At 43.4% G+C, this 27,385-nt stretch overlaps 1 protein-coding gene across 1 annotated transcript in view; it reads left to right on the top strand.

The window, feature by feature from the left end:
* The window catches only part of KIF5B (kinesin family member 5B), a 69,596-nt gene extending 49,097 nt beyond the window's left edge, over positions 1-20,499 (top strand). The window contains exons 10-26 of the mRNA XM_069729659.1: positions 908-1,053; positions 2,649-2,797; positions 2,936-3,117; positions 5,503-5,571; positions 5,773-5,979; positions 7,324-7,467; positions 8,847-9,035; positions 9,420-9,537; positions 10,543-10,604; positions 13,251-13,360; positions 14,716-14,817; positions 15,491-15,551; positions 15,637-15,708; positions 15,783-15,887; positions 15,986-16,202; positions 16,490-16,622; positions 17,244-20,499. Of these exons, the coding sequence (XP_069585760.1) occupies positions 908-1,053; positions 2,649-2,797; positions 2,936-3,117; positions 5,503-5,571; positions 5,773-5,979; positions 7,324-7,467; positions 8,847-9,035; positions 9,420-9,537; positions 10,543-10,604; positions 13,251-13,360; positions 14,716-14,817; positions 15,491-15,551; positions 15,637-15,708; positions 15,783-15,887; positions 15,986-16,202; positions 16,490-16,622; positions 17,244-17,250 (2,073 nt within the window). The 3' untranslated portion in view covers positions 17,251-20,499. The remainder of the gene's footprint in view (positions 1-907; positions 1,054-2,648; positions 2,798-2,935; positions 3,118-5,502; positions 5,572-5,772; positions 5,980-7,323; positions 7,468-8,846; positions 9,036-9,419; positions 9,538-10,542; positions 10,605-13,250; positions 13,361-14,715; positions 14,818-15,490; positions 15,552-15,636; positions 15,709-15,782; positions 15,888-15,985; positions 16,203-16,489; positions 16,623-17,243) is intronic.
* The last annotated feature ends 6,886 nt before the right edge of the window (positions 20,500-27,385 follow it).

Raw genomic sequence — 27,385 nt, 5'->3', positions numbered from 1 at the left:
TCATGACTAATAAAAAAAATTAGAATTCGGCACCACTGAAACATTAATTTGATTGGTTCAACTAAATTAATTGGACAAATGGCGCAGCTCCACATGGAGCCTTGGTGCTAGGACTCCCAGTGATGAGGTGTGATGTTTGGGAGAATCCCACCTACAGTGAAGAGTTGGTCCCATAAATCACATATACACATGGTAAATGAATAGTGCATGCTCTTTGGGGTCCAGCTACTAAGATTGACATTCTTGAAAGCATTGAGGCCTCTATGTTCCCTGTGTGACTGAAGCTCTAGTTTATGAATCAGTGGTGGCACATGCTCCAAGTTACTAACTCCTGTAGATCGGTCATGGAGTGGCGGTCTTACGTGCTCGCCAATGCTTTAGGGGCCCCCGTTCTTGCTATACTTGGTGCTCCTGACAGTCAGAGCCCCAGCGACCATACGTCACCTAACAGGATATGTGTATATTTGTTGTTAATGGGAAAGCCACTTTATATGGTGCCCATGTAAATCAAGGACCATACCCTTGGACAAATAGTGGAAAAGTGACTCTTACGCAGGACCCTTCTCTTTATAGGGGTAATGTGGGATTATGTATAACATGAATTCTGTATGAATTCTGGCACAGACACAAGCAATGACCGCAGCGCTGCCTGGAAACTCACAACCACCGAGCGTACGTCGGCTCCCGTCTCTATAATGTCCACACCCTGTTTGCCATTAAAGCTGCTTTTTACCAGCAAAAATAAAAGCACAAACCTAAGAATCATAATGAAAATCGTGTTGCTTTGTGGTAAAAGCCAATTTCTACATTTTCTCAATTGGAGCTTGAGAAGAACAAGAGTTTCTAAGTTTAGGTGAGCAGAGCTGTTTCATAATGTAATGGATTGTTACTTTCTCCCCCCATACAGGTCTATATTCCATATCGTGATAGTAAAATGACCAGAATCCTCCAAGATTCCCTAGGAGGAAATTGCAGAACCACTATTGTCATTTGCTGTTCCCCATCATCTTATAATGAAGCTGAGACAAAATCTACGCTTTTGTTTGGACAAAGGTCAGTAATGGCGGTTTCAGATACTTGGTGACCGGCCAGGTGTGCTACAGCGAGATCCTCGTACTGGGATCTACTCGTTTTACTGCTATTTTTGGATCATATGGAAAACCGTTTTGAATCCCTTGAACCCCTTAAAGCAGGGGTGTCAAACTGCATTCCTCGAGGGCTGCAAACAGGTCATGTTTTCAGGATTTCCTTGTGTTGCACAGGTGATAATATAATCACCTGCACAGAATGATTCCATCACCTGTGCAATACTTACTAAGGAAATCCTGAAAACATGACCTGTTTGCAGCCCTCGAGGAATGCAGTTTGACACCTCTGCCTTAAAGACCAGCACCGTACATGTAAGGCGCTGGCCAAGCCAAAGATAAATGGAGAAAGGGTCTGTCTCTGTCCTTGCAGATGATGGCTTTGTGATTCCGCTATCATCTACCTCTAGCAGCCCTGTAGTGGATCATGACCAAACGCTGTAAACCTGGTAAATGCTGGTGATGACTGCAACTACAACGCCGGTCCCGGGGGCGCGCTGTTCTAACCTCTCATCGGCAGCCTTGTTACGCTATAGCGAGACGCCAGTGGGTTGCAATGACAGCCGAGAAGACCTCCATCTGCTGAAGACCCCCGTGCTTGCTATGATTGTTCTGTGAGCACCAACTTCTGGCCGGCATTCATAGGAGACCGTGACTTGTATTATATACAGCAATACTGTGGTATTATTGTATTTAGTACAAGCTATCGGATGATCACTAGTTCACCTCACCCAAGGGGACTAACACGTGCAGTAAAAATTTGAGGGGGGTAATTCAAATTATGGTAACCCTCTGTTCCCAATTTAAAATAAAAATGTTAAAAAAAAATAATAATACACATAAGGTCTTGCTGCGTGCATAGAAGTTTGATGAAAATATTTAATTAATTGACCTGATCAGTAAACGCTGCCAAGAGAAAAAACTTGAAACTCCAGAGTTGCGGGTTTTTTTTGGTTACCACAATGCCTCAAAAAATGCAATAAGATCAAAATTTCACATCAGCCCCATAAATACGATCGATGCAAAAATCAGGTTGCCATGCTAAAAACAATCCGTCACACGGCTTAATTAACTGCAAAAATGCAAACGGTACTGGTTACTTTGCCTTTTTTTTTTTTTTTTTTTTCCTTCCATCTAACCTGGGTTTTGTAATCCCCCCCCCCCCCCCCACCTTCCCGGTTTCCTTTACATTACATGGTAAAATTAATGGTGTCTTGACTCTTCTTGCACAAAAACAAGACCTCGTACAGCTATGTGGGTGGAAATATGTATAATCAATCTAGTGGTGGTTCTTGGAGGAAGGAGAGGGAAAAAAAACAGGCGCTAAAGAAAAGATGTCTGGTCCCTCAGAGTTAATGCATGATCACCTGCCGTCCCTTTTCTCATCTCAAATTTCTCTTGTGTACACAATATATAGAGTCATATTCTTTGGAAGTCATGCTTGCCACTTAAAGGGGTACCGGATCGGTTTACATATTGCCCTATCGGCGGGTACTGAGCTGCAGGACCAGGCAACGCCAGCTCTAGTTTCTAATTCCTTTTTTTTTTTTTTTCTTTTGTCAGAGCGAAGACCATTAAGAATACAGTGTGTGTTAATGTAGAGCTTACTGCTGAGCAATGGAAGAAGAAATATGAAAAAGAAAAGGAGAAAACAAAGACTTTGCGGAATACCGTGCAGTGGCTTGAGAATGAGCTCGCTCGTTGGCGTAAAGGTGCGTTTATCACCGTTTGACATTGAGTCTCACTTTTTAGTTGTGTTGCGTATTTTATATTGACCAGATTGTGGCTACATCCTCTGGTTATTGGGGTACTAAGAGTAGCTCAGCAGATGTTACATCTGTGTATTGCAGGAGAAACTGTGCCAGTTGAGGAGCAGTTTGATAAGGAAAAGGCCAACTTGGATGCATTTGTAGTGGATAACGTTGTAGCCAACGACAAGCCTGCTGTCACTCTTTCCGCTAATTTTACGGATGCCGAAAGGAGGAAATGTGAAGATGAGGTTACTAAGTTATACAAACAACTGGATGATAAGGTAAAATGGTGTGTCTGTTTGGGATCTTCAGGGTTAGTAGCAGCTTTGCTGCTTTTAACAACAATTTACCTTTCTTCACATAATCTTATGTCCTTGCGAGTCTGGTCTACAATATGCCGGTAGTACTTTGCTCACTTTTTTTCATCCCCATTGGTTTTGTGATTTTTGATCTTGGGGTATATTTATGTTGCATTTGTGAAACCTGTAAATATAAACGTTTCACTTATAAAAAGTGTCAGATGATTGAGTTCCATAGACAAGGCAATGTCCCTTTTTTTTAAATGAAATTTTCAGGTGTAATTCTCAAAAGGCCAAATTGTCTGTGACTCCTGTTTGATGGTGATGACTGCACTTATTAAAGGTGTATAGGAGCATATTAATAGAGCATATTAAAGGTGCATGGGAGCAGATCCAGAGTAGTCACAAATGGCATTTATGGCTCGGGTTGCTCATGTTTAACCCCTCAGGGTTTGTTTCCACGTTCAGGAAATGCTGCGTGTTTGACGCTGCGTAGAGCTGCAGCGTCAAACACGCAGCGTCCAGATGTTATAGCATAGTGGAGGGGATTTAATGAAATCCTGTCTCCACTGTGCGTTAAGACTCATGTGGCAGACCCGCGTAAACGGACATGCATCGCGTCTTTTCAGAACGCAGCATGTCCTTACAATGCGGCGACGCGTCAAACAATGCATGAAAAGCGCAGGTGACCTGCCAGTGACCTCGGGTGCAGATTTTACCTGCGTAAAATCCTGACCAAATCCTGATGCAATCCTGAACGTGGACACACACCCTCAGTGAATTATGATTGATGTATCCAACGTAAATGGATGCTATTTGACAGCAGTTTAACTCCTTGAATGCTGTGGACATTATCAACCATAACATCTAAGGTGTGTGACAAAGGAGACACTTTCCATCTACCCGTTGCCTTCCTGCGATGTGATTGTGACGTGCCGATGGGTTCCCATGGAAGTCAGACTCCTCCAATGGCTCCCAGGTCTGCCATTGTTCTGCCTGCTATACCATACTAGAGGGGTGGTCTAATAGCTTGCCTGTAAAACTTGTACTAATTATATAAAAATGAAGAGAATAAAAGAGTGTTTATGTGCTGCTGCATTCATAGCAGCCCTTAGAATAATGTTTCCTGGATATTTTTAATGAACGGAAAAAGGCAAATGCCGTATATACTCGAGTATAAGTCGGCCAGAGTATAAGCCGAGACCCCTGTTTTTGCCCAAAAATCTAGGAAAACTTAATGACTCGTATTAGCCTAGGGTGGAAAATGCAGCAGCTACTGGTAATGTAAAAAATAAAAATAGGTACCAATAAAAGTAAAATTAATTGAGACATCAGTAGGTTAAGTGTTTTTGAATATACATATTGAATCAGGAGCCCCATATAATGCTCCATACAGTTCATTGTGGCCCCATAAGATGCTCCATATTAAAATATGCCAACATATAATGCTGCACAAATGCTGATTATGGCCCCTTAAGATGCTCCATAGACTATTATGCCCCATATGCTGTAGCTGCGATTAAGAAAAAAAAAAATCATGCCTCTCTTCGCTCAGGCCCCCGACACTTGCTATAGTCACCTTTCCTCGTTCCACCACTTCATCGCACCCTCTGACCTGAGCGTCACTGCAGAGGAAGACACAGCGGCGCCGGCGGTGGAATGCGGAAAGGTGAATATAGCGCAACGCCCTTGTTATACTCACCTGCTCCTGGCGCGGTGTCCCTGGTTCTCTGGGCGCCGACAGCTTCTTCCTTTATTAAGCGGTCACATGGTACCGCTCATTACAGTAATGAATATGTGGCTCCACCCCTATGGGAGTGGAGTCTGGTCCATATTCATTACTGTAATGAGCGGTACCATGTGACCGCTCACTACAGGAAGAAGCTGCCGGCGCTGGAGAACCAGGGACACCGCACCAGGAGCAGATGAGTATTATTAGACAGCTGCCGCTCCCCCTCCCCTGCCGACCCCTGGGAATGACTCGAGTATAAGCCGAGAGGGGCAATTTCAGCCTTAAAAAAATGGGCTGACATTCTCGGCTTATACTTGAGTATATACGGTAATTTTTTTATTTATTTTTTTTAACATTTCTTCTGCCAAAATTAATAAAAGCTAATCCACAAATTGTATGGTGATGGTAATAAATGCAACTCGTCTCCCAAAAGAATACTAATCCACATACACCAGTAACGATGGGAGAATAAGAATTACGGCTTTTTGAAGGCAAGGATAAATAATTACTTGGTCATTAACTATCAAACAGTTTTGATAATTAATGGTTCCTATCAGGAGTGATGGGGAGACTGCTCACACTTTTCATATTTTATACAGATACTGTATAATACAGATTTATTGTTGTTTTATCAGGATGAAGAGATCAATCAGCAGAGTCAGCTGGTGGAGAAACTAAAGCAGCAAATGTTGGATCAAGAAGAAGTAAGTTACACATAGACTACAGATGTGGATATTCCTGATTGCTCATTTCCATGGCTTTAGTGCTGCAATGCTTCATGTATGTCTCTTCAGTTTGTGGGTAGTTAATAACGGAATTGTTAATCCGCAGTTCTAGTTTTTGGGGAATCACTTGATGGCTTTTGGCTTTCTGCAGTTGCTATAATATTTTTCCACAACTTTCAGCTTTTGGCTTCCACAAGACGGGACCAGGACAATATGCAAGCGGAGTTAAACCGTCTGCAGGCTGAAAATGACGCCTCCAAAGAAGAAGTGAAAGAAGTGCTCCAAGCTTTGGAGGAACTGGCTGTCAATTATGATCAGAAGTCGCAGGAAGTGGAGGACAAAGCTAAGGAGTACGAGATTCTGAGCGATGAGCTGAGCCAGAAATCGGTGAGGCATGGAGGGTGGCTGTACCATAAGTCTTAGAAATGTCCTGTGGTTCTTTAAAAAGTGTGTCTAGATTAGAAAACTCATTTTATGTTGATTTGGTGGATAAACAAAGTACTTTGTCGTTCGCTTATTGTCAAGTAACACTAGCAAAATGTAATATGCAAAGGAAAGAATGCCTGTCCGGTATGAAGTCACTATTTTCCACAGTGAAAATACACCACCCAATCCACAATGTATTCTCTCCGAGAGTCCTTATCAAAGGGAAAATAGTCTCTCTCAGGGATCTTAGATCATGGAGCCAACGGTCACGCGCTCTGACTGCCAGCCTATGTGTAGGTGGCAAAACTGTCCCAATTTTCCAGCTGAAATGCACGACAGTGTACAGTGGATATGTAACGCGCTGTATAGAAATTGTACGGATGTTTTAATGGATGCAGTAAATTTCACCTTTTGCAATGCAAAATGCCAAATCCACAGTAATATCCATATGCGGACCGCCATGACTTGGTTCTGTATCAAGTTTTTATAGTGGTAGGACTCTGTCTTAGACAGGTTACTGATTATTTAGTGACCCATCTCCTTTTTGAAATTCTGTGCCGTCGCCACCATCATTGGGGAGGGTGGTGTGTGCGCACGCAGCATGGTTCTACGTCTGGTGTTCAGTAAAATGGCGGTTATGCATTCGTAGATCAAGATTTCAGCTCAATGACCTCATTTAAGCTGAAATCTCAATTTGCAGATGCTGCGCCACCGGTGACATTTTATCAAAGACTTCAATGATGTCAAAAACAGGCAGTCAGGTCAGTAAATTCAGTGACCTATAAAAGAAACCGAGGAAGCAGGTAGAGGGGCAGAGAAGCAGAAGAGCCTGCACCCTCGACCGCCTCGATGCACAGAAAACATTAGTTCAAAACTTTAGAGGATGACTCCACAACCACTGAGTGGATTCCTTTACAACATGTATCAGATTAATTGGCATCACAATGCCTTTATGGCCATGGCCTCACATAATGCTAAATCTTGCTGATAGGTTCTCTTTAAGTTGTTCGTTTTATTTGGTTTTGAGGCTCTGTAAAAAACAAAAACATTGTGCTGCTTCCCGAACACAAGAACTGTAGCCCTGAATAAGTCTGTTATGATTTTGGCCTTTACTATGATGCCAAGATCTAAACTTTGGCCTTTTTATACTTGCCATGTGAAATATTTAAAGTCATAATAGAATATATATTTGGCAGTGAAAGGCTTAGTTGTGTTACCGTTAAGGACTCCGATTCTTGTGAATTTTGAGACCAGAATTTCATTGTGTTTTGTGATGCTATTCCTTTCTTCTTTTTTTGTTTTTAGGTAATTTTGTCCAGTTTAGACTCTGAACTCCAGAAACTGAAAGAGATGACGAACCATCAGAAGAAGCGGGCTACGGAGATGATGACCTCCTTGCTGAAGGATCTTGCTGAGATTGGCATAGCAGTAGGAAACAATGACTCCAAGGTGATTCATCAACATAGCTTGTTCTTTATCAGTATATTTGCCATTAATAATGCAGCCTTGGTTCCTCTGTGCACATTGTGGTAATGCATCCACTCTTAACTAATGCGCCAGTACTGGAAATGTCTGTGATCTACTTACCCTGACTGTCTGCAGCCGTTGTGACTGATTGAGCTTTGATCATTCCCATTGGGGGGCTGGGGGTGTCACCTAGGGGTGCTATTTGGCCTCTCTGTTTACAGTTCTTTCTTATGAAATGACGACATGCTTGTTATCTGGGCATTGTCTCCCAGTCAGTCTGACATGGGGTATGTAGAGGCCAGTGGCCAAAGGACTGTACAGCTCCGTAGGCAGCCACCTGCTGCCCTGTGCTTGCCATTCTCCAGCCCCATTAGTCAGTGTAGGACCCGTTCACAATACCATCTGGCTGTCAGGTGGTTGCTTCAGCACATCGTGCCGGTATGTTCCATACTCCATGTCAGATTGAGCTAGAGAGCCTGGACGAGCCTTTTTGAAGCGCTACTCCGGCAGAGGTTTTTTTTTATTTTTTTTTTTTTATTTCAGCCTTGAATAGGTGCAAGCAATCTAACTTCTCTGTCGGTGAACGTGGATTAGCGACACCACTCCAGCGGTAAATTTAAAAAACAAACAAACTCTGGAGTGGTGCTTTTTTGGTTTTAAAAGAAAAGTGTGACGAAATGTTTCCTCTTGATAAATAGGTATACTTGCAAAGTGCTTGTAAAAATGAGAAACTTTGCAATTTAAAATAATTTTTTTTCCCTGAAGAATTCGTAATTCTATAATTTGTTTGTTGCCCAGGTCTCCGGCCAACTCTCCAGACGTGGAGGTGCTGGCATACTCTGATTTAGAGCTTGCAGGTGCTGCCCTGAAGTAGGCGGACTGTAGCCTGCACTTCTCCTACGCTGCAAAGGCCTAGCTGCATATATCAGCAGCATGGCCGAGCACAGTCCTGACCAGCACTGCACCCATGCCACTGGCCCGAAAAGTCAGTCTTGCCTGCCTGGAGAGAGTTGAAGCGACCACCCTATTGAGGCTAATGTACTGTATCATGAATACTTAGTTACAGCTGAAAGTTTTCTTTTTATCTGTAAAATTAATAATGTCTGTCCATTAAAAAAAAATGCCAAATGCGCTGTGGCATCTATGGTGGGCTGATGTATGGGCTTAACTCTTTTTTTTTTTTTTTTTTTCTCTTCCCCCCTTAAATGTTGAGAAGCTTCCCTGCCCCCCTCCCCCGCTTTCGATGATCCTAATCGTGTTTGTTGGGAAGATGCAAATCACAAGAACTTGGAATGATGAATCCATTCTTTCAGAAGTTGCACATTTGGCGCGATAAAAACAATTGATCTCTTTCCCAATAGCAACCAGAGGTGAGCGGCATGATCGATGAGGAGTTCACCGTGGCCCGGCTGTACATCAGCAAGATGAAGTCTGAGGTGAAGACCATGGTGAAACGCTGCAAACAGCTGGAGGGCACTCAGAGCGAGAGCAACAAGAAAATGGAGGAGAACGAGAAGGAACTTGCTGCCTGCCAGCTCCGTATCTCTCAGGTAGATGCTGCGGGATGTGTGACAGCTGGAAACCTGTGCAATGTGAAACCCTAAAGCTTGTCGTAATATATAGTGGAGGTACCACAGTAGGCATTAGGGCAGAACTGTAATGCTTAGGTTATTTTAATTTTTTTTTTTTTACTGTAAAAACTTGTCCCATCATTATACATTCTATCCATATGCCCTTTAATAATCTCATAGATTTGAGGGAGAGGGGCATTACTGCACTAATGCTTTAAATGGTCACTCAGGGCACTGTGCATGCTGAAACTTGCCCCTGTAAAAATAAAATCCACAGCTGGACCCCCAGCCATCAGCTGATGATAAGGCAGTCTGCCTAAGAAGAGGGTTCACTCAATCATCCCTTTATGTTTCTCTTTAAAGCATGAAGCAAAGATCAAGTCACTGACCGAGTACGTCCAGAACCTGGAGCAGAAGAGGAGGCAGATGGAGGAGTCTGTGGATTCTCTGAACGAGGAGCTTGTCAAGCTGCGGGCACAGGGTGGGGCGTCTTTCTGTCTTGGGCTTTATACTCCTTCTCTGAAAGTTATTACAGACTACACAAACCTGATATTCTAGAAAGCCTACTAAGTATTTTGTGAAAAATGGGAGGAGTGACCGCAGTGGAGAGTCAAAATAGAGAGAAATCTTTGATTAGTACTGACGTCACTATTCTTTATAATTATATTTTTCCTTGTTCAGTACCATGATTTACTGAAAGAAATAAACGCCCTTCTAAAAAATTTTTTTTTTTTTTAAATTCTGTATTGTGTATATTTATAATGTAGTCCACAGTTTAAGCTTTATAGAGGAAGATTGTTCTAATACGTCTGTGACCCAGCCAAGCAACCATGCTGCGGGTTATTACCTGCCGCTTTCCTGATGTAAGGGACGCTGAACACATGATTATCTCCTTTATTGGAGTATATGGGATATTGCACGGCACGTATCTCCTCTCCAATGCTCAGGCTCTATCTTGGGTAGGATTGTGTTTCACATGCTGGGCAGCTGACCATGCAGTGTCTTGCATAGGGGAGCAGCACAGCAATGTGTGCAGCAGCATTCTGTTTTGTATGTGCAGCCTGTCAATAGTTAATCACCTGTGAGATGGGAAAAGAATCATGATTTGTAGTCCTTTACATGGTAACCCGGTCATCTGTTGTGCCTTCAACCCCCTTAAAATCAAAACTATACATTGTAGCTCTAATAAAAAGCTCTAATAAGTCTTCATTTTACAAATACCAGAAAGTTATCATAAGATTTGTGAACTTCAGCAAGTCCAACGACAATGTCCGATGTGATGTCCGAATAATTATTCCTTTGATGCCTGTATATTTGTACCACTGTTCTTACTCTTATGATGGAATAGCCTCGGCGTGTGTCTGCTCCTACTGGCACGGCAGTCCAAATTCAATGATGATCTCCCTTTTCTGTAAATGAGTACCAATTCCTTCATGATGTTTTGCTGAAAATTGTGTTTTATACCTTGTCATCTATTGTATTGTAGAAAAAGTTCATGAAATGGAGAAGGAGCACCTAAATAAAGTGCAGACTGCCAATGAAGTTAAGGTATGTGCTTATTAGAAATATCTGTTATTGTGCAATATAAAAGGCCTGGAATGATTATTGCATTTTCTACCGGACTCCTTTAGTTAGTACGATTTTACTAAATTCCAGTCTTTAGTCTCCATTTAAGTTTTTTTAGACCCTCCTTGTTTCTAACATTTCTTTTTTTTTATTTAAATAGATTTTTATTAACAATAAACAGAAAAAGAGAAAACATCATTCTCTCATCCACATTTCAATATGTTACATACATTTTTTCTTAATTTAAGAATCCCCAACATACCCACAACAACCCCCCCACAGGACAGCTCATCCCAAGTCTAAACTCCCCTGAGGCCACCAGTGCCTCAAGTAGTTCTCACCTATCTGAAGCCTATAGTACCCAACTTCTATTACTCCTCATCCCAACTCAAGCCATGGAGACCACATTTTATTAAACATCTCTATTTTCCCCCGTCTCTTGTAAACCCCTTTTTCCAGCTTTAGACCGTGTTGTACATATTAAAGAAATTCCCTCCTCGCAGGTGGTTCTGCCTTTATCCAGTTCCGTGCTATCACTTTCCGAGCCATATACAGTAACCTAGCGATTGCAATCTTCCAGGTGTTGTCCACTCCTATTTCATCCACGTATCCCAACAAGCATATTATCGGATCTCTCAGGACTCTACATTTATACGCTCCTTCCACCCGACTCAAAACTACCACCCAAAAAGCGGCCAATCTAGGACACGTCCACATCATATGATAAATTCCTGCATTCTCACACCCACACCTCGGACACTCAGAATCAGCACGCAACCCCGCTTTATGTAGCACTTCCGGAGATTTATATACTGTGTATAATATAGAGCTGCAACAACCTATACGGCTCACTCAATGACAATCGCGGAACCCACTCCAGCACCGATTCCCATGTTTCCTTCTCCACCGGGCCCAAGTCCCTCTCCCACTTAGCTCTTGCCTTTATGGGGAAATCTAACAGATACGTGTGCATAAGGTCCTTATATAGGGTGGAAATAACTCCCTTTGTAGTCCCGTCACCACATACATACTCCAATACTATATCCTCCTGAATCCCAATGTCAGTACTCTTTTTTTGAGCTCCAAAAGCATGTCTCATCTGTGCATACTGATATTCTCCTGCGGGCCTCAGACCAAACTCTGCTTGCAATTGGGAAAAGGACTTCAACGCTCGTTGTTGGACTATTTGGTGTACAAAGCAAATTCCTTTAGTCTGCCACTCCATCAGACCTCCCAGAGCCGCAAATTCCTTTAAATTACTGTTAGACCATATTGGTGTAAATTTGGTTAACCCTGTAACCCCCCGAATCTGCCTCAATCTGTTCCATAATTTACGTATCAGGAACAGGGTTGGATATTGTTTCTAACATTTCTATTGTGATGGTTTCCCTCCAATTAACACATACTGCGTGTGAAACCTTTTGTTTCCAGGATTCGATGTCTTCACCAGCTCTTTTGTATCAGAAAAGCTCAGTTTCTGGAGTGTTTGTTCCTTTAACAGCTCATGAAGGCTCATGTGCTTTGCTCCCTGTCTACAGCCTTGGAGAACTATTGGGAACGGTTAGACAATTGCTGTCACTAGGTTTTCCCATTGTAAACTACTGCCCCACCTTTAATGACTTTTACAGCAATCTAGCAACCTGCGTGCACAAGTCCCTAACTCCTTCTGCAGATCCTAAAAATACATTTCATAGTGACCCATATGGTGCGGTCATGTCAGATAGGCACCGCTGGTCTTGCTTTGTTGTCTCTTTCCCTGCAGTCGCCATGCTCCTGCCTTGCTTCATGTGGATGACGTGTCCTATGTCATCCACACAGAGCCCCAAACTCTCTCATGTGCCGGCATACTTATATGTACATGCATCGGGAGAGGCCAGAGAGTGCAGATAACCCAGAGGTAAAGCTGGAGCATGTACATTAGAGTGAAATACGCATGCGCAAGAGATTGGGGGCGCGCTGTGGAAGACCTTGGCCGCATCGCGCACATGAAGCAGGGAATGAGGACTTTGATTACTGCGAGAGAGGAGGCAACAAAGCAAGACAAGACCCATCTGACCAGACTGCACCGTATGGGGGATTATAAAATAGTTTTGGAGATAGCTTGTATATAGCTTGCTGTAAAAGAGGCATTAAAGATGCTAGCCGTAGTTTATATTGGGGAAAGCCTAGTGACAGGTTTCCTTTAAACCACATTTTAGGGTCCCTATTACCTTTTTAGAAAGGTATTCTTAAGTTAGGAAGTCCTCTTCTATCCAAAAGATGGAGGAGAATGACCTGATTGCTAGGACTCCCACCAATTTTTGGGGGGCTGAAAGAGCCGCGTGGAAGGCTCGTTTGACTGATTATGCACACCTACTCTCTCCATTAATTCTTATGGGCCCGGCCATCTTTAGCGGTCCCGTTTTAAAACCTGAATGGAGCAGCAGAGTGTGCATGATCTCTCATTACTCCGTACCCATGGGGTTCTGTAGTGCCCTGGTTCTCAGGATCGATGGCGTCCCAGCAGTCAGACAGCCAGCAATTGGTAAATTATCCCCCCTTTAAACTGTGGAATAAAAAAAATTCCTCTTTGGTATTAATAGTAAAAATTTTCCAGATCTGAACCTAAATTGTAATCTTGTTTTTCAGCACGCCGTGGAACAACAGATTCAGAGTCATCGGGAGACTCATCAGAAACAGCTGAGCAGTCTGAGGGACGAGATCGATACGAAGGAGAAGATCATCACCGAGCTCCAAGAGTAAGTCGTTCATTGTCCCTGACAATATAATGTAGCAAGACTGCTACGCTTTAATCCAAATGTCACACTGAGATAAAAACTAGATTTATCCATAGGAAATGGAGCTGATCGGCCATTTCAGGTTCATTTTTAAGGAGCTCTGCTCATAACCCCTTCATGTCATGGCCATTTTCCATGTTTATATTTTTTCCTCCCCTTTCAAGAGCCATAACTTTTTTATTTCTTAATATTTTCGCCAATAGCCAATATAGCCGTATCAGGGCTTGTTTTTTGTGGTATGAGTTGTACTTTTGAATGACACCATTAATTTTACCACAGTCTTCTGGAAAATGGAGAAAAAATTCCAAATGCTGTGAAATTCCACAATTGTTTTTTGTTTATTTTAATTTACAATGTTCACTATGGTAAACCTGACCTGGCAGTATGATTCCTCAGGTCAGTACAAGTACGCAGAGATTTTTTTTTCTTTTTTTATATATTTTGAGGTGAAAAAAAACAATTCTAAAATTAGTGAAAAAAAGTTTTTGCACCTGTTGCCATTTTCCAAGACTTTTGCAATTTCCATTTTTGGGCTCTGCAGCTGGTGTGATGGCTTATTTTTTTGTGCCCTGAGCTGACATTTTTAGATAGATGCATACTTTTGACCGCATTTTATTGAACGTTGTGGCAGCCAAAAAACTTAGTACTGGCATTTTGATTTATTTTTTTCTCTCGTTGCGTTGTTTAGTGATATGTTTAATTTTATATTTTGATTGGACATCGCTGATATACCAATTGTTTTTTTTTTTTTTTTTTTTCTTTTCAGTGGGGCAAAAGATAGTTTTAAACTTGTTTTACTTTACTTTTTTAAAACTTTTTTTTTTTTCCCCCTCAATAGTTTCCTTAAAAGACTTGACTCTGCGATTGGTCGCCTGTGCTATACATAGCAGGGATTCAGCACTGCTATGTATAGCAGAAATCAAAATCTTCTATGAATGTTGGCCACGAGCCCGCTGTCATGACAATCACTGCCCCGTTATTACTAGGCGGACGTTGATGGAGGACCAGAATGACGCACTTCCAGCTAGAGTGTGTTAATCCTGCTGTCAGATTGACAGTGGAATTTAACTGGTCAGCAGCCTTGGGTGGAGTAAGATGTGGGGTAAGATGCAGGCTCAGCGTCTGAGCCCGTGTCGAGCTCAGGGACACGACAAACATAAATATAAGTAATGTTGTGAAGGGGTTAAAGTTGTCACAACTTGTCAACCCCTGTCTGTGATATTAAGCCGTGATTAAATAAGCAGTCCTAGGTACAAAGCCGGCACTGTGGTCATATTACTTTTTGTTTTATATAATGGTACAATTTATTTTTGCAGCCAAAACCAGAAGATGATGCTCGAGCAAGAACGTCTGCGGGTGGAGCATGAAAAATTGAAAGGTGCAGATCAGGAGAAAAGCAAGAAGTTGCATGACCTCACGTAAGTGCATAATGATCGGTAATCATTGTTTTGCTGGGGAGCATGTAATCTTATGACTTTAAAAAGAATTGATAAATCTGAACCTCATTCAAATACTGTATTAGGCCTTATGGACATCAGGGAAACTCCCACTTATCCTTATGAGATGGGGCAGAGCTGCTCTGACAGGCCCGGACCCTCCATGTATTTCATGGAGGGAATATTTGCATTCAGAAGGAACTTTCCCCATTGAAGACAAACCTACTGTCATTTCAGTTTCAGTCAAAAAAAAAAAAAAAAGTTAAATGTTCCCCTGAAGATAATGCGGAATGTATACAAAGACTACATGGAGAACTTCTGCTGTATGGAATTCGACAGAGAGGGTTGTCTGTTATCCAAAAAAAACCAAACTGGCTTTATTCTAAAAACAGCTACATAAGCTTTGTGCTTTAGACTGCAACTTGGTTTTATTAAAGTGAATGGGCAGAGCTGCCAGACCTTATGGCACTTGTGAAAAGATGCAGTGCTGTTTTTAGAAGAAAGCAGCCATGTTTTTGCAATCCTGTACAGCCCCTCTAAGGCTCCTAGTTAATGTACACATTTGGTTAATGCTGGACACATTTGTTTTCATATGTATTCAGACCTTTATTGCTATCATTGTCAGATTTGTTAACATTTTGCAATATTCCTTCAGGGTTATACAAGACAGAAGAGAGCAAGCACGGCAGGATCTGAAGGGACTCGAAGAGACGGTGGTAAGCAGAATGTGACGGATATGTAACCGTCCATTGTTTGGCCATGTAATCCTCCTTGAATTGATCTTAAGTTTCTGCATTCTAGGCTAAGGAACTCCAGACCCTGCATAATCTCAGGAAGCTTTTTGTTCAGGATTTGACAACTAGAGTGAAAAAGGTAATTGATTTCCAGGTCCTCATTTATTTTGGTGCAGCCTGGTTCTCCTATTAACGTGTTTTCTCTCTATACAGAGTGCAGAAATGGACTCTGATGATACTGGAGGGAGCGCAGCACAGAAGCAGAAGATCTCCTTTCTGGAAAATAACCTTGAGCAGCTCACCAAGGTCCATAAACAGGTATGTATTGAGTCCCCTTAACAGTTTTGTGCATTTTGTGTAAGGTGAAAAAACAAAAAAAAAAAATAATCTGACACTTTTTGTTCTGTATTATGTAGCTGGTACGTGATAATGCAGATCTGCGTTGCGAGCTTCCAAAGTTGGAAAAACGACTTAGAGCTACAGCTGAACGAGTTAAAGCCTTGGAGTCCGCTCTAAAAGAAGCCAAAGAAAATGCATCTCGCGATAGGAAACGGTATCAACAGGAAGTCGATCGCATTAAAGAGGCCGTAAGATCCAAGAATATGGCAAGAAGGGGACACTCTGCACAGATCGGTAACTAGTCTGCCTTCTATGCGCACATTTACATCCTAAAACAAATTGGTTTCATTTTGAGTGGCCGAATTCTCTGTTCAGTAGCCGCGTTGGTGGTGCTCGCATAGGTTGGAGAGTTGGACATGCACGTGTAATTCTCTCCATTCATTTGTGTGGGAGCATTGAAAGGAGCTGAGCACATTTCTGGAGATGTATACAGTTCTAGCATATTCTGTACATAGGTCCCTGATGAGGCAACCTTTGTTAGGCTGTTCAATTAATCTACCAAAATATAATTTTTGTTTCAGCTAAACCTATCCGTCCCGGTCAGCACCCAGCTGCCTCACCAACACACCCAAATGCAATTCGTGGCGGCGCTGTTTTCCCTCAGAATAGTCAGCCGGTTTCTATCCGTGGAGGAATTGCTAAGCCTGACAAAATGTAAGTTGTATATACATTTATTTATTTTTTTGTATTCTTTTTGGGATAGGTGGGAGAGTTTATACTTTCATGTGTTTCGGTATCAGATAAAGGTGGGATTTCTTGAAACCTTAACAAATTAGCTATTGCATTCGCCATAGTGTTTCCCATTCGATAGACTGTACAACGATATGACCTGTAGAATACCAGTTACCCAGTAGGAGTCAATAGGAGGGATGTACCCAGACTTATGCAAAGCAAAACGAGTCGTTGCCCATTCCAGGCAGTTTGGTCGCTCCATTTATTTCCCAAACGGCTTTTTTTTTTTTAAATAAATGAAAAGAATTGTCTTAAATCACTCCCCATTTTACAAATCTGCAAAGAAGCAGTTGGCTGGTCGGCATTTTACAAAGTGAATCACAAACAATTTTGGTGTTAAATTCAAGGGAATTCAATTTTCCTTGAACCAATTCTCTCATCTCTATTCTTATACAATATTTATAATCTTATTTGCTGCTCTATTCATTAAAATAGAAGCAATCTCGATGTGGTCATCTGTGGGGCTTCCGTTACATGCATCGTCAATCACTGAGGAGTCAAATTGCTGCTATGAAGTTCACTTTTATTTTTTTTTTATTTCAGCTGCTGAAGGACCGACCGCATCGAGGACAGTCAAGTGGTGATCATTACTGGGGTTCACTTCACTTTTGGGGATTGTAGGATTGTTTTTGAAATTGTAATTTATATCCGGCCTGTACAGCTCTTCCTTTCTCCCAATTTTTTTTTTCTTTTGCAAAAAAAAAAAAATTCTTTTTTTATTTGCAACGAAAACTTAGTGCAATTCCGATGTATTTGCATATGAAATGTAATTTAATAGCTCCATCTATTGCATAGTTTGTTCTCCATGTCTTAATCTAGTCTGCACTGTGCCAAGTCTGAATGTACGTCACTGGTCGAGTAGAGCCTAGTCACGTCTCTGTATATCTTTCGTCATAGGGACATGGAACAAACTATAACGGTTTAATACACTTCCAGGTTAACCTTCTCCAATACGTGTAAAAGTCCGCTGCGTTATATCGGGGCCGGCGGCGACTGATGAAGTGACTCTAACATCAGTGCTACAATAAAATACTGTAGATTGTACAGTGTCTAGCTACTAAAGCGTGCTTTATTATACCTGCCGCTGGGCTGAAATCCTCACTACCAAATAATCTCCAGATTTCAGGACACTCGAGGCTGCTCTACTGTTCTGTGGTGGGAAAACCTGCTGCCGTGTGGTCGTAACACGAGGCAGGAGGAAAACGTATCTATACCAGACTGTGCTGTTCCTTAGCGTTATGTGTGAAAACATTCTGCTTTACCCTGTTAATAAATGTGTATGGGATCATCGAGGCCCGTTACTGTAGGACGGGATTTTATGAAATGTATATTTAATTTCCTCCTTATACCACTTTCGATTATCCATTGTAGTCTCTAGTCTGCATACATTCCTTGCAGTGGTGCTTTCTTGGAATGGGGACGTATTTACATGCACTGGAGAAAGCGATGTTTAGAAAGGACTGTCGCGTACCCTCATCGAGTGTTTCTGTAGGTAACTGGGTGTCCCATTCCCGGTATCTAATATGTGGTTTAGAAGAGCGGGTTAAGTTTAGGGGACCTATCGGCTCCCCCTGAGTAAATGCTTGTATTCCCTTATTCTGACCCATCTTTTAATAGAATTCTGCATTGTGCCGCTCCTCTGTAACTTCCACTGGAAATGCATGAATAAATGGCAACTGGGTTTTACTGTGTGCGTACACAATTGATCAATTGATGAAGGTAATGCCAAGTTTCCAGTGCATACTGGGTTATCTGAAACTTTAATCATTTTTTTTTCGTATGGGGCTGATAACTTGCTAGTTGGTAGCTGCTAACTACCTGCCTGTTCTGTACTGCGACAATCTGTTCAGACTCAGCCGGCGATTCTCCTGCTTCCAGAGATGTCACGTTGACAGAGCAGTTTTTTTCTTTCCGTCTGCTCTGTCAATGGCGTGTCATGGCTGCCATCATGCTGACTGACTCACCTCAGCTAGTCAGCAGGAATCCGGCTGTCAGTCGGCATGGATTCGGCATTGACACCCTTCAGCATAGTCGAAAAGAAGATTCTTCTCTGTCGAGGTTGCGTCGTTGGAAGCTGTAGACTCGCCTGAAGGAGCAGTCCGTGACCGCTCCGAGCCGGGAGAGATCGTTGCAGGCAGGCAGTTAACTACCCTCCAGAAAGTTCTTTGCCTATTTTTTCCTATGGGGCCAAGTCCCTGATAACCCCTTTTATAGAGGATCGTCACAGTGCATACTCTTTATGGGAAGTACAAGTATAGGACCGCCGCTGTTTGAAAGATGGAAATTTGTAGGTAGGACATTATTAAGATTTTTGAGTGTAAAATGACTTGTACTTGATGGATTTTTCTTTGTTTAGGATGTCATTGATTTTGCACTCTACCTCCTTAATTGACGTTTATTCTCATGCAGTAGATTATTTTGTATTCATTCAGTTTTTGACTTTTTTTTTTTTTTTGTTCCTCTGGACGCCAAAGCGAAGCTTCTGATAACTATAGCTATAACCAGTTCTCCTCACTAGGATTTACCTTCTGAGAACCGCTCTACTGACGGCGGAGCCTTTCTTACATGGTAGCTTCAGTATACACTACTGATGGAATACTAGAGGAGCCTGTGTCCTAGCCGTCCGGTTACTTGCCATAATCGTGTGGGCTAGTATATACTGGGGGAGACTGGTAAGGCTAGACCCAGATCATATCAGTTTAGGAGCATCATTCCCTACTGGAAGCCGCCAGCTTTGAATTATATTAAGTGCCGCTATATAACATACACTCCTGAGTTGTAGGGGGTCTTGACACTGACGTTTTATATAACGCTTGATCGATTAACACTAGTCCCTTTCCTGATTTCTCATGGCCTCGGATGGTGCACACACAGTCTGCCGAGTTTAATATGTACCTGTGGCTTTAAACCAACAAAGCTGGACTTGTGCAACATATGTAAGGCCTCATTCAGACAGCCGTAATGCGGGCGTAGTTTAGCATCTACGTTAGTGTGCTAGTCTACTGACCCTTGTGAACGAGCTTGATGATACCATTAGTTTGGGTAATAAATCCCACATTCAGGCTGTGACTTGCAGCCATCTGAATGAAGGCTTTGATTACAACATGTCACCCAGGCTTCTTCAGTCTAATCCAAGCGCATCTTTGAGAAATATGATGCAGGAGAATGACAGCACCCATCGTGCAGAAGCCGCAGGTATATTATGTTAGGGGAGACCTGTGCACATCACACTAAACGGGAAGCAGAATATTTTCCTTTTTGTGCCTCCGTCGCTGTCGTCTGAATTTTTTTTTTTTTTACTTTTTTTTTTGCTATGTTTTACCTTTTTATGATATCAGGATTTGTTTTTTTTGCTCTGTCAAACTGGTAAAAAAAATAAAGCTTATCTGAAAGTTTTCACTATGAATAGTTTGTTTCCTCGCTTTCCCCTACTTCAGGCTTCCATTATAATGGTTTGTGGTAAACGATTCTAGATTATAGTAGACGGCCTGTTGTTGAGTCTTTTCGGTTCGTCTTTCGTTTTCATGTTCTCTTCCTGGCACATGCATATATTGGGAATAGTACAGCGATGCGAGCACAGTGTGTACCTATTTATTAATGGCGATCGGCTAAATTATTTTAATTATTTAATACCGTGACACTTACATGAGCGTTGGTGACAGAAGACAGGCCAGTAAGAGGTCCGCACATAATACACATTGATATTGGGACGGGTAAATTGCCATTTCCATCAGTCTTTCTGCATGCTGTAAATGTATTTGTGTTTAAAATAAAAAAAAAAGAAAAACTTGAAATAAAATACTGTCCTGCATGTTTTATTTTTTTTTTATACACTGCACAACGGGACCTGCGCGGCTGGTACCATGACACATCTGACTTTCTGGTGCTATGCAAATGGACTCATCAGGAAAAAGAGGACTTGAACTCTATAGCGCCACCTATTGGAAGTAGCGATCCTACAAGTCACAATCAACCCTTTAGCGAGTCTTGCAATATGACTTGGGATAAAAGCCAAATCAGTATCTCAATTCACAGGCAGATTGAGATACTGATTTGGCTTTTATCCTAAGGAAAAAAAATAAAAAATTCCCATTGACTTTGCATTGGGTTTCGTGTTTCGGTCGATCCCCGATTTTTCGCCATAATCGGCCGATTTCACTCGACTCAACTTTAGAGATAGTCGGGTTTCGCGAAACCCGACTCGACCCTAAAAAAGTAAAAGTCGCTCAACCCTACTTGAGATCATCCAACTCACCCCTCTTCCCACGCTCTGGTTATCTGAAAACCCAGAAAGCATTGTCCTCTTTCTAAGGCCTCCTTCAGACTACTGATTTTTTTCATGCTTGTATTTTATCTGTCTTTCACAGAACACTTGAGACGTGTCCATTTTATATTTGATCAGTCACATATCCGGATTGCCCATATAAGTCAACAGGTTTGTGAAAATCAGACCACACATGCATGTCATCTGCGTGCTGTTTGGTTAACATTGTAATTGGTAGGAGAATCTTTGCAAAAAAAAAAAAAATGTTTTGTTATTTATTGGATGCAAACATTTCGGCCTCTCGGGACATAAAAATGCAGCAACAAAAACGTGCAGGTTTCGTTGCGTTTTTTGCAAGCGTTTTTGGACAGCAATGAATGCTAAAGAGATAATAGATCCAGACAGACATATAATTGCACAACCCCTTTCCCCCAACATATTATAAAATTACACCCTGTGGAACTTATTTGATAGCGTTTTCTGATTAAATGAATGAAAAGCGTGGGTTCCCCATCATTTTTTGTAACCGGCAAAGGTAAAGTAGCTTATATTATCTGACTGGAAAGGTCCATGGCTAGGACTCTACCCAACTTAAAAAAAACAAAAACAGCCGTCAGCTGCCCCTGAAGTGGCACATCACATGAGATGCTCCAATTCTGTTGCTTTGCCTGGCTCTTCCTGATTGCCCTGGCACCTTGGCAATTGGCTTAATGGAGCTTGGGGTTGATGTCTGCTGTGAATTGTCCAAAAACACAACTGACCTCACGTTCCTGGTGTTAGTAATCGAGAAGTGTCTTTTGGACACCCTAATTAATAGATCATTTAAAAAAAAAACCACACAAAAAATACTTTATTAAAATAAACACTTCCCAACACTATCCCTTGTTTACCAATTTATTTAAAAAAAAAAAAAATTCCCGCACAGGTGTGCCAAAGTCCACCGAATCTGACATGATACACAAATGAAAACCTGAAAAACGAGAAATAAACACCAATTTATTAGAAAGAAAAGTGTGGGAACAGGTCTGATGTAGACCAGAGCACAGAGTGAGCTGGAACGCCTGAAGGACAGAGACATTACCGCTCTTCAGAGATGCCAGGTCGCTCTTCAGACTTTCCTGCTCACTCCGAGCTCTAAATTACATCAGACCTGAGTGGGAAATTTTCTTTGTAATAAATTGGTGAACAAGGGACACTGCCTTGTGTTTATTTCTCAGTTTATATTTTTCTGCTTTCCATTTGTGGACTTGTGTTGGAACTTGAATTTTTTTTTTTTAACGAGGAATAGTGTTGGAGTGTTTATTTCAATAAAGTATTTTTTTTTTGTTATTTTTTCTTACTGGGCTAGTAATGTGGATGTCGAATAGATACCTCTCCATTACCACCAATAAATAAATCCCAATATCTGATGATCTCCCGGAGCACCATCAAACGGAAAGAACATGGTACCACAGCAAACCTGCCAAGAGAGGGCCACCCACCAAAACTCTCAGCCCAGGCAAGGAGGGCATTAATCGGCGAGGCAGCACAGAGACCAAACGTAACCCTGAAGGAGCTGCAGAGTTCCCAAGAAGAGACTGTAGATTCTGTCCATACGACCACACTTAGGTGTACATGCCATAGAGGAAGAGTGGGCAGAAAAAAAACTTGCACGCAAATTGTAAAGCTTATTTCTCCTCTGCCTCATTGGGGGACACAGCCTGTGGGTGTATGCTGCTGCCACTAGGAGGCGACACTAAGTGATAAAAGAATGTTCTCTCCTCCTCTGCACTATACACCAGGGGTCCCCAACTCCAGTCCTCAAGGCCCACCAACATGTCATGTTTTCAGGATTTCCTTTGCATTGCACAGGTGATGCAATTATTACCTGGGCAAGACTAAGGAAATCCTGAAAACATGACATGTTGGTGGGCCTTGAGGACTGGAGTTGGGGACACCTGCTATACACCCTCCTGCTGGCTCTCGGCTCCTCCCCTGCAGTGTACACCCTCCTGCTGGCTCTCGGCTCCTCCCCTGCAGTGTACACCCTCCTGCTGGCTCTCGGCTCCTCCCCTGCAGTGTACACCCTCCTGCTGGCTCTCGGCTCCTCCCCTGCAGTGTACACCCTCCTGCTGGCTCTCGGCTCCTCCCCTGCAGTGTACACCCTCCTGCTGGCTCTCGGCTCCTCCCCTGCAGTGTACACCCTCCTGCTGGCTCTCGGCTCCTCCCCTGCAGTGTACACCCTCCTGCTGGCTCTCGGCTCCTCCCCTGCAGTGTACACCCTCCTGCTGGCTCTCGGCTCCTCCCCTGCAGTGTACACCCTCCTGCTGGCTCTCGGCTCCTCCCCTGCAGTGTACACCCTCCTGCTGGCTCTCGGCTCCTCCCCTGCAGTGTACACCCTCCTGCTGGCTCTCTGCTCCTCCCCAACGTTTTTATTTTATTTTTTTACTTTTCTGTAAATTTTTATTATTTAATTAACAGAGTGAAGGGGGCGACGGTTCCTTTCAAAGTTCAGATCTCCCCCGAATCATCAACAGGCGAGCACGCAGAGTATACCTCCCCGTACCCTCTCCTGCGACGTGGGAAGCCATGCCTGAGCTCACTTCAGTGGCGACGGTTCCTTCACGGTCCCGATCTCTCCACACCAGCAGCAGGTGACCACATGGAGTGTCGCCTCCATGTATCCTCTCCTGGAGCCAGGCCTAATGCCGGACAACTGGCCCTGTCCACCCGGGGGCTGAACTCCGTGGATGTACAGAGGCCCCTCTCTATGGCATCCGAGCAGCCCCCACTGTCCCACCACTGTGAAAGCGGATGGCACAAGGAGGCGGACGGTTCCTCTCCACCTCCCTAACAAAGGAACGATGGATTGAGGTTTATCCCACTATCCCTACACCGTCCACGCTGCAATATCTGACATGCAGTCATCCGCGGCAGCTCCATGCCGGGACGCGCACCGATGGTGAGTGGACCCAGTCAGCGATGGGCCTCTGCAGCGGGATATTCACATGCTGATAGGCAGTCTCAGGCTTCCCTGTGGCCCACCTCCTGAGGTAACGCTCCGGCCGGCTGCAAAATTTAGCCTCCGACTTCGGCCGATGTGTAAGGCGCACTATGGCGCCCTAAGACTGTTCTGCCTGCTTTTCTGGCGCTGCTTGCCTGGCACGGAAGCGCTCAATTTTCTTGGCCACTGCAACGCCCCTCACTTCTACCCCTAGTATCGCTCCCGCCGGCTGCAGAAACTTAGGCCCCGGCTTGGGCCTATTCATGGAAGTCTCAAGGCTCCACCCCATCATGCCTGTGGCTCCGCCCCCCAAATTGGCGCTTCTAGCTCTCTGTGAGATTTTATCACCTCTGCAACTCTGTGGCCATCTTGGTCCACCTGGCCGGCTCACACAGGGGCGACGACTGTGTATTAAAGGGGCACAACGACTCTGCAAGGCATGACCCTGGTCTTAAAGGCACATGAGCAGTATTCCCTGGTCTTAAAGGCACATGACCAGTATTCCCAGGTCTTAAAGGCACATGACCAGTATTCCCAGGTCTTAAAGGCACATGACCAGTATTCCCTGCTCCTAAAAGCACATGACCAGTATTCCCAGGTCTTAAAGGCACATGACCAGTATTCCCAGGTCTTAAAGGCACATGACCAGTATTCCCAGGTCTTAAAGGCACATGACCAGTATTCCCTGGTTTTAAAGGCACATGAGCAGTATTCCCAGGTCTTAAAGGCACATGACCAGTATTCCCAGGTCTTAAAGGCACATGACCAGTATTCCCTGCTCCTAAAAGCGCATGACCAGTATTCCCTGATCTTAAAGGCACTTGTCCAGTATTCCCTGGTCTTAAAGGCACACGACCAGTATTCCCTGGTCTAAAAGGCACATGACCAATCCGAAGCGGTCACCCTAAATGACTTCAGGAGCCCTCCGCCGCTGATCCCAGTTTTTCCCAGTATACCTAGTTCCCTCAGGACTTCGTCACTGCCGCAACCCATGGTTTCTCTGACCAAGCGATTGAATCCCTCCGGGGCTCAGAGTGCTCGCAGGACCGATATACATGGTCCCTCTCCTACATGGGATCCGTAGGCTAGCAGGGGCCGCGAGTATTCTAGAAACGTACAGGCCTCTAGAAAACGTAAGTTTTCATTTCTTGATCTCTCTCTCCAAGGATTTGCTACTCTGAACATGGATCAGATATTGCCTTGGACCTGGACTTGCCAGAGCTTCAGTAAAGGATGAACTCGCCTATTTATATCATCAACCAATCTCTACATTGACGAGGACTCTGGTCCGGCTCTACACTACGCAGTGTCCCTCATAAGGAGACTAAAAACTCCCTCGTAGAGCATTTGCCATTCAGTCCGGATATGCGATTCACTGGACAGAAGCCTCTACGTGAGATGCCATGCCTGGTCTGATTTTTAAGGGCGACAGGTCATTTAAAGGGCACTGATCTCCCCACACCATCAACAGACGAGCACACGGAGTGTCGCCTCCATGTATCCTCTTCTGCATCCAGGCCTAACGCCAGACAACCTACCCTGTCCACCCGGAGACCTGAACTCTGTGGATGTACAGAGGCTCCTTTTCGGGCGTCTGAGCACCCCCCCTCTGCGTCACCACTATTTAGCAGAAGATGCAAGCAGGCGGATGACCCCTCTCCACTTCCCTGTTAAGAGGATGGTGGATCGAGCGTTCCTAATTTTTAACTCTGCACCGTCAGAAGAGAGCGGCGATGGCAAGAGACTATGACCTGCTGGATGCAGCCGCGCATTCTGCCACTTGGCAGATTAACCGGGTAGAATCTCCCGTGGTATACCTACCAGTATCCCTGCCCGGGGTCCCCAAACGTTCTTACCTTGAGAACCACATTCAGCTGTGAGATGTTCGTGGGCCACACTCCATCCAAAGAAATGTCATACGCCCCTCTGTGCCCATTTGGATTGGTCACTAATGAAGTAATAATACTGCAAGTGCCACCTTGTAAAGTAGTTATATTATAAGTGCCCCTTTAACGAGTTGTATTGCCTTCTGTTCCCCCCATATAAAGTAATGTTCCACCTTAAAAATTAATAGCTCAGTTCCCCTTTATAAAGTACTTACGTTCCAAGTGCTTCCCCATAAAGTATTTTTGCTGCAAGTGCTCCCTTAGGCCGCCGTCACACTTGCGAGTTTTACGGACGTAAGAGCGCAGAAAATACGTCCGTAAAACTCGCAAAACAAACGTCCCAATTATTCTCTATGCCCCTGCTCCTATCTGCCGTATTTTACTGATCAGTATTATACGGCTTTCTACGGCCGTAGAAAATCGCAGCATGCTGCGTTTGTCACCGTATTGCGCAAAAAAAACGCCAATGAAAGTCTATGGAAGCCCCAAAAATACGGATTACACACGGACCAGCAGTGTGACTTGCAAGAAATACGCAGCGGTGTTAGAGAGAAAAGCCGGTAATTCAGTGCGGTGTACAGTAAAATCACACTGACAGCTTACATTAGAATAGGTAGAATAAATGTGGACACATAGAATAGGTATATATATATATATATATTAATATTATTACTTCATACAGCGCTAGATAGCTTTAAAGCCGGTAATTCAATTACCGGCTTTTGCTATCTCCTTCCTAAACCCGACATGATATGAGACCTGGTTTACATACAGTAAACCATCTCATATCACTTTTTTTTTTTGCATATTCCACACTACTAATGTTAGTAGTGTGTATGTGCAAAATTTGGCCGTTCTATCTACTAAATTAAAGGGTTAAATGGCGGAAAAAATTGGCGTGGGCTCCCGCGCAATTTTCTCCGCCAGAGTAGTAAAGCCAGTGACTGAGGGCAGATATTAATAGCCTGGAGAGGGTCCATGGTTATTGCCCCCCCCCCTGGCTAAAAACATCTGCCCCCAGCCACCCCAGAAAAGGCACATTTGGAAGATGCACCTATTCTGGCACTTGGCCACTCTCTTCCCATTCCCGTGTAGCGGTGGGATATGGGGTAATGAAGGGTTAATGCCACCTTTAATGCCAGATTAATAATGGAGAGGCGTCAATTATAACACCTATCCATTATTAATCCAATACTAGTAAAGGGTTAAAAAATACACACACCTTATTAAAAATTATTTTAATGAAAAAATCATAAAGGTTGTTGTAATAATTTATTCTACGCTCAATCCACTCACTGAAGACCCTCGATCTGTAACAAAGTCAAAATAATAAACCAACAATATCCTTACCTTCCGAAGATCTGTAATGTCCAACGATGTAAATCCATCTGAAGAGGACAACCAGCAGAGGGCGCCCTCATATGAACTCGAGCCTGGGAGCTTTCTAGGAAAGTTCCCACGATCTAGGGACAACCAGCAGAGGGCGCCTCATCGCAAATGCAGGTAAATATAGGTCATTGACCTACTTTACCTTCATTCCCCGGGGTTTTGC

The sequence above is a fragment of the Ranitomeya imitator genome, chromosome 6 (assembly GCF_032444005.1).
Source record: "Ranitomeya imitator isolate aRanImi1 chromosome 6, aRanImi1.pri, whole genome shotgun sequence".
NCBI classification, from domain to species: Eukaryota; Metazoa; Chordata; class Amphibia; order Anura; family Dendrobatidae; genus Ranitomeya; species Ranitomeya imitator.
The sequence above is the reverse complement of the archived record's forward strand: the minus strand, read 5'-3'. Positions and strand labels throughout refer to the sequence as shown.